This window comes from Cydia fagiglandana, chromosome 10 (assembly GCF_963556715.1).
Source record: "Cydia fagiglandana chromosome 10, ilCydFagi1.1, whole genome shotgun sequence".
Classification (NCBI taxonomy): Eukaryota; Metazoa; Arthropoda; class Insecta; order Lepidoptera; family Tortricidae; genus Cydia; species Cydia fagiglandana.
The window spans coordinates 19493335-19500819 of record NC_085941.1 but is presented as its reverse complement, the minus strand read 5'-3'; the positions used below and the strand labels follow the sequence as shown (position 1 = coordinate 19500819).

The following is a 7485-nucleotide window of genomic DNA, read 5'->3' as shown; positions in this document are numbered from 1 at the left end:
AAAAACTGACAGTGCTCAATGCATTCTGCTACATTCTTCAAATTTAGATTTCAGCTTTCAGGTTTTGGCATTATTTTCTTCCATCAATCTCACGTTCTTCAGTGTTCATGTGTACAGATTTGTTCAGTTTCAGCACAGATTATAGTTGCTTTATGGTTTCAGGAACGCGTGAAAAACGAAAGTTTAAAAGATAATAAATTTACGATGGCTGTGGGAAAGCAACAATAATTTAAAGCATCGATATAAGATAATCATCTATAAACTGTTTTCGGCCATAGCGAATACGTTTACCGCTAAGAATGTCTCAAAGTAAAAAAAAGAAGTAAGTAAATATTAACTGGCGTGTCTCACTCCGCGATTTCGTTGCTTTGCTACAGGTAGCTAAAAGTACGTCCGTTCGGCTCCAATTTTGGGGTTTGCCATAAGCCGCGCGTGGCGCTGTCGCCACCTAGCGGCCATATCTGTGCTGATCGTAACAGACGCGTTTTGTTAGAGAGTGAGTCTTCTGTACTTAGTACTATTATTTATTCTGTGATTAAGCTCATAAGTACACTAAGGTAGAATTGTCCGTCTATCCGTCCATATGCCACAGCAATTTTACTCAAAAACTATATTATAATGAAATTTGGAAAGTAGGTATTTTTAATTTTGTAAGCCACTACTTACTCGTAGGTTAGAATTTCAACCGGTTGGCGGTGGTGAACCGATTTGGATTTTTTTTTAAAGTATAGGTATCCCGTTTTTATCAAATCCCAGTTCTGATGATGGGTCCATCCGAACTCCTCGAATCTTATAAGTAGGCATACATATAGCGATTTTTGTGTTTTCATCAATAAAGCAAGTATTTACGTTCAAAAAAAGTGACATTTAGTGAAGTGGATCTACTCATAGGAGGTTTGTTTTTAGGGTTCCGTACGTCAAAAAGAAAAAAAACGGAGCCCTTATAGGATCACTCGTGCGTCTGTCTGTCCGTCTGTCTGTCCGTCTGTCACAGCCTATTTGCTCCAAAACTACTGGACCAATTAAGTTGAAATTTGGTACACATATGTAAATTAGTAGTAGTTTTTTTTTTATAATTTTAAAATACATTTATTCGAAGTTATTTAAGAAAATAGCCTAAAAGTTACTTATCTCCGAAACTACTAAGTCTAAAATTTTGAAATACAAAAAATACACAAAATATAAATACATAAAATCTTCACTTGTAGATGACAGGAAAACCTATTAGAAATGTGCAGTCAAGCGTGAGTCGGACTTATGTACGGAACCCTAGAAACGCGAGTCCGACTCGCAGTTGGCCGGTTTTTTTAAATTACGTGTAGGTATGTTAGTAAGTAGATTTTTTGGTACTAGAAATAATATTAGTATATATATAGGTATACATACTTAACTTAATAGTTTTTCTTTCACCTATGTAAGTAATATGTAAAAGGGACCGAAATATGTAATAAGAGGTGTAAAGTAAATACGAGTATTACTTACTATACGATATGTCCAAACAAAGATCGCTATGATCAGTACAAGTTATTTTTTTAGGTCCCGTACCTCAAAAGGAAAAAACGGGACCCTTTAAGGATCAATTCGTTATCCGTCCGTCTATCCGTCTGTCCGTCTGTCTGTCTATCCGTCCGTCTGTCTGTCTGTCAAGTCAAGGCCCTTTATCTCGGGAACGGGTGTAGGTATCGAGTTGAAGAGGAATAAAGTTAATACGATTATTGATTGATCAAAGGAACTTACCTGTAAGTGACCTTCGATCAAAATTATATGAAGTTGACGCCTCCTCTGTATAACTATGTAGTCATGTTTATGACGAGCCATACGACACGATAGTTTAAAGCACGAAGTGTGGAAATTTTAAACTATCCTCTGGTATCCCTGTTTACAGCTAGCAACACCGCGTGCCTATGTCCGCCATTATAGTTCAAAGTAGGTACTGAAATAATTAAAATTAGGCAAGCATTTTGGGAGGGATAAAGAGCAACTAAAAAAGGGGTAGGGTCTGGACAGAGGAGGCGTCAACTTCATATAATTTTGATCGAAGGTCACTTACAGGTAAGTTCCTTTGATCAATCAATTATATTCATTGACGCCTCCTCTGTATAACTATGTAGATGTTTAAAGACATGGTTGCTTTATTTTAATTATTTATTGATAACGGTCACATATGATCATATGCATTTCTAAAAAGTGAGTTAAATAATCAATTACAAACTGCTTAAAATGCTGGTTGAATAAACATTTTCATCTATTAAAGGTCTATTATAAAAATCAGCAAAACACCTAGATGATTCTGTCCACCCAGCTGTTTTTAAAATATATTCGATATTCACCCCATTCCTATATGCGTGGCTGGTCGACGCATGTCTTGTGCTATGAGCACTAAATATAGATATATCTATACCGGCTTCAGATAAAATATCTTTAACCCACCTTGCCAACGTTTGAGTTGAAGCTGGTGTGTGGGGTTTCCTAACTGTCAGAAATAATTGATCAGATTTTCTTAATGATTTCGTGACATCAATATAGTCTTTTAAAGCTGTAGCTGGACAAATGCTCAAATTCTCTTTATAATATGGAATTATAAGCAATGGCTGCAGCTTATTCCTTCCTGAAGTTTTAATTTTGTCGGTAATTTTAATTTTTATATTTTCATCTGCGATATTTATATTACTTAACTTTATGAGCGACATAGTTTGTAGTCTATGAGCAGTAACTAGAGTTAATAGAATTATTAACTTCTTAGACAAATTATGTAACGTGAGGTTTGTATTAGGATATAAGTTTGAAACATAATTTAAAACTAAAACTGGGTTCCAGGTTTCATTATACTTTGGATTGTTTGGTCTCATTTTATAAATGCCGGTAAAAAATCTTTTAATATCTTTATGTGTACCTAAATCACTATCCATAAGCAGTGACAAAGCTGATCTAATAGAGTTAAGAGTTCCATAGGCAGAACCATTGTTAAATTTTTGGGTCAGAAAACTAAGAATATTTGGAACTGACATTATGAAAGGGTCAATTGCTTGAATACTACAATATTCCCACCATTGTTTTAAACATGAATTATATTGGTTTATTGTATTATCTGATAATGAATTTAAAATTATATTGATACTTTCACAGGTTAATCCTTTTCTTAAGTAGACTTTGCTGATAATACTGCGGCAATCAGTGTAAGGTTCTGGTGTAGTGGATGGTGGTCCCTGAAAGGAGATGATAACAATGACCTATTTGGGTAAAATTTCAATATGGGTGACTTTTTTAAAGACATAAATATAGGAAACCAAGCTTGAGACGGCCACAAGGGAACTACCACTATTCCTTCTGCTTTATCGATTTCAATCTTTTTTAAACATTTTAAAATGAGAGAAAATGGTGGGAAAGCATAAAATTTTAAATTTGTCCATGAAACTGTAAAAGCGTCTACTGCCCAGCAATTAGGTTCGATATGCCAAGAAATAAACCTTTTACATTTAGCATTTTCTCTTGATGCAAATAAATCAATTGCTGGGCATCCAAATTTTAATTTGATTTTGTTAAATGCGTCATTGCATAGCTGCCATTCAGTTTGTTCGTTAGTATTTCTCGACTCTCTATCTGCTATGTAATTATCTTTAGAAGCTATATAAGAAGCAAATATATATAATTTTCTTAATTCACAAAATTTCCATATTTGACGGGTAAGATCATTTAAATGTTTGTGCTGAATCCCTCCATATCGATTAATGTATGATATTGCAGTTGTGTTGTCACAACGCAATAAAATTTCACAATTTCTTAGATCTTTAGCAAAGCACTGTAGGCCAAAATATATAGCTTTTAATTCTAAATAATTTATGTGTGATTTCCTATCCTCTCTATTCCAAAAACCGTGTAACCTTTTAGAACCACATACAATACCCCAACCAGTTCGAGAAGAGTCTGTGAATATCTCAATTTTGTGAATACCTTCCCTAATAGGATTACTAGCCAAACAGACATGTTTTTTCCACCATTTTAAATCCTCTTTTACTTCATAAGTAAGTACCATTTTAGCCTCAAAATTATTGTCATTCTTTGTAAGATTAAGAAATTTATGGCGTTCCAATCGTTTTGTATACATTAGGCCATATGGAACAGCAGGGCAAATCGATATTAAAATACCAATTAGCGATGCAAAAGATCTTATAGTAGTATGTTTGAGACGGATGAATGATTTTATTTTATTATATATGTTGGTGCGTTTTTCGTTTGGTAATGATACGCAATACTTAGAACAATCTAAAACAAAACCTAAAAATTTACATTGCTTTGAGGGATGTATGTTACTTTTTTCTTTATTTATTATAAAACCCAATGATTCTATTAAGTTTTGGCTGGTTAAAATATTATGAGAGCATTCAATCTGTGAGTTCCCAATAAATAAAAAGTCATCCAAATAATTGACTGAAAGTAGACCTTGTTCCCTGAGGTAAGTTGTTATAGGTTTTATCAACTTGGTGAAGACATAAGGAGCAGAGGAGAGACCAAATGGAAGTACCTGAAATTCGTACATATTGTTGTCAAAAAGAAATCTTAAATATTTTTTGGAATTTGTGTGAATTCTTAAACAGAAGTAAGCATCCTGAAGATCCAGGGAGGCAAGGTAAGACTCCCTGTTGATTAATTTAATGGCAGTTCTAATATCTTCCATTTTGAAGTGTTGTGTAAGTACATGTTTATTAAAGGATTTTAGATTTAAGATAAATCGAGCTGTTCCATCTGGCTTTGGGACAAAAAATATTTTTGATAAATATTGATTATTTACAGGTTTACAGTACTTTACTGCCCCTATTTTCAATAATTTATTTAATGAGTCATGAATTATTTGTTTCTCTGTAGAAGTGAACTTTTCATTTTTTGGTATATGTTTCTGGTTAGGTGTTGATATTAAAGGTATTTCGTAACCTTTATGAACCCATTCGAGGACTGTTTTGTTTTTAATAAATTTGGACCACTTGTCAAAGAAATATGTTAGTCGTCCAGCCACACATACCTCGGCTATTTCTTGTGGTCTCGGCGATGAAGGTGGTGACGTCTGCCTCGAACTGGACGACGAGGTGACCACTGTCGTTGGGTTCTCCGGGGTTGACCGACTGCTGCTGCTGCTGCTGCTGCTGTGTTCCGGTAGTAATTTCTTTGATACATTCTTATTTTGCTTAGGTAATTTTTTCTTGGCCCGCCCTGCATTTGATTGTTGGTGGAGGACGGGCTCCAAAAGTTTAAACCTTTATTCTGTTGAATATCCTTGACAGACTTTTCCATTTCTTTACTTTTCTTAATGATTTTATGTAAATCATTTCCGAAGAGGAAAGTAGTGGTTTGCGTTTTTTCTAATGTTTCCTTGAGTGCCTTGTTTAAGCCCGGTAGAATAACTGCCTTTCTGGTTTCGGTTTCTAGGTAGTGGAGGTCAGCTAATAGTCTTATAGAGTCACCTAGCATTTCCACATGTTCTTTATCATTTTTATTAATTAGCTCTTTTAACATTTTATTTAAGTTAGCAATAACTAACCCAATTTGGGTCTGTTTTTCGCACAGTTTTTGATCTCTGGTTTTAGCATTTTTGTTTAGTGTTATTTCAATTTCCTCATTTAATGTCGGGGCTTGAACGAAGCAGTTCTCTATTGAGGGAATTTTTTCTTCCAATTTCTTTTTGCCTTCTTTATCCAATCCTTTCTGTATTATATTTTGCCACAGTTCCGCTAATTTTGGGTTAATGGAAATTACATTCTTTTTTATATCTGGCTCTCCAATTAATTGCAAGATGTTCTCTTTATTTTCATCAGCTTGTTCATCATCAGATTCTTCAATAGGCAAAATACGCTTCCGTTTCTTCTTAGGTGGTTCTTCATCCTCATCACTCGAACTTATTATTCGATTTTTTCGATCTGTTCGAGGGGCTGTGGACATACAACTCTATGTACAAAAATAGTATTTATAATTACTGAACTATTTATTGAACACACTCCATTGGACCGGGATAAACTTCCTAAATACCATCTCGTGTACTCGCTCGGTAGTACCGCGAGAGTACGCCTTTTGTAATAATTATAAAAGGAAGTTACCAAAGCCATGTATCTCGTGTACTCGCACAGTAGTACCGCAAGATTACATTTTTGCTTTGTATTGTGACAACAAACAGCATGTAGTACAAATACATCTCGTGTACCCGCCCGTGGCACCGCGAGAATATTTTCTGCTGTTGTGTATAAACAAAGAATTATCCAAAATAGAGTACAATCAGTTATTTAATGTATCGTTATAGAGGCAAATCAAGTAGGCATCAATGTGTGCAAATATAAGTTTTGCTCGTGCATCCGCTCGTGATACCGCAAGCATACCTCGATACATGTGTTTAATGTATATAGCCATGCTTATAATAAGAATAAATCCCATATTTAACAACGAAAAAACGTTGCATAGGTATTATTTCAATGATGCGCAATTGTAATTCACCAACAACAACAATGGCGTCTCTGCCGGTCTGCTTACAGAAAACGATCAGTTTTCTTGATATTTAGGAATAAATACCTTCATCCGAATCGTAATCGAGGATATCCAACAACTTCTTCAATTTTCTTCTGTTCATTTTATGTTCTTACACTAGATATTTTAATTACTTTTTAAGACACTAGTCGTAATCGTATCGCACGAAAAAACATAATGGCGGACATAGGCACGCGGTGTTGCTAGCTGTAAACAGGGATACCAGAGGATAGTTTAAAATTTCCACACTTCGTGCTTTAAACTATCGTGTCGTATGGCTCGTCATAAACATGACTACATAGTTATACAGAGGAGGCGTCAATGAATATAATTACTTACTATAAAGTACTCGTATGTCTAAAGAAAGAACGCTATGATAAGCAGAAAGTAATTCTTTAGGTTTCCGTACTTCATAAGGAAAAAACAGGACACTTTTAGGATCACTTTATTGTCCGTCTGTCCGTCCGTCCGTCCGTCTGTCCGTCTATCCGTCTGTGCATCCGTCCGTCTGTCCATCTTTCTACCTATCTCTGTGAATGATCATTCCGTAAGAATTTATTCCTAACTCGTCTAATCTTACAGACATAATACATTTAAATTTGTTGTTGAATCATATGATGATCAAGCATTCAGATTAAATAAAATGAGTGATATTTAATGAAGTGGAACTGCTGATGAAGACCAGCTGGAACACCCTAACGACGCGTATTTCACGTTTGGCAATATGTCTTCTTCGTTATGTTTAATCTGCAAGTTATTTTTAAGCATCATTTTAGTCGAGACCTATTTCTGGTGATGGGTTCCAGAAAGAATAGACGAAACTTTTCAAATATTTTATATATAGGTACTTATAGTATATTTTTACATTTGCATTTAAAGAGTGCTATTTGGTGAATGGAACTTTTTCATGAAGACCAGAAAGTAACTTCTCCATGACAAGTATTTAATAGGTGTTTCGGCTTAGGCTTTTAATTATTT

General features: G+C 34.7%; 1 protein-coding gene across 2 annotated transcripts; it reads right to left on the bottom strand.

Moving 5' to 3' along the window:
• Positions 1 to 3050: 3050 nt before the first annotated feature.
• On the bottom strand, positions 3051 to 6831 carry LOC134668019 (uncharacterized). 2 transcript variants are annotated; one of them, XM_063525459.1, is made up of 3 exons: positions 6553 to 6831; positions 5018 to 5921; positions 3051 to 3206 (listed from the first exon to the last, which is right to left on the bottom strand). In XM_063525459.1, the coding sequence occupies exons 1-2, from the start codon at positions 6608 to 6610 to the stop codon at positions 5023 to 5025; spliced, it is 957 nt and encodes a 318-aa protein (XP_063381529.1). In that variant the 5' UTR covers positions 6611 to 6831; the 3' UTR covers positions 3051 to 3206; positions 5018 to 5022. The 2 variants fall into 2 exon arrangements, with proteins under 2 accessions (XP_063381529.1, XP_063381527.1); XM_063525457.1 differs by having other exon boundaries at positions 3051 to 5921.
• Between the last annotated feature and the right edge of the window lie 654 nt (positions 6832 to 7485).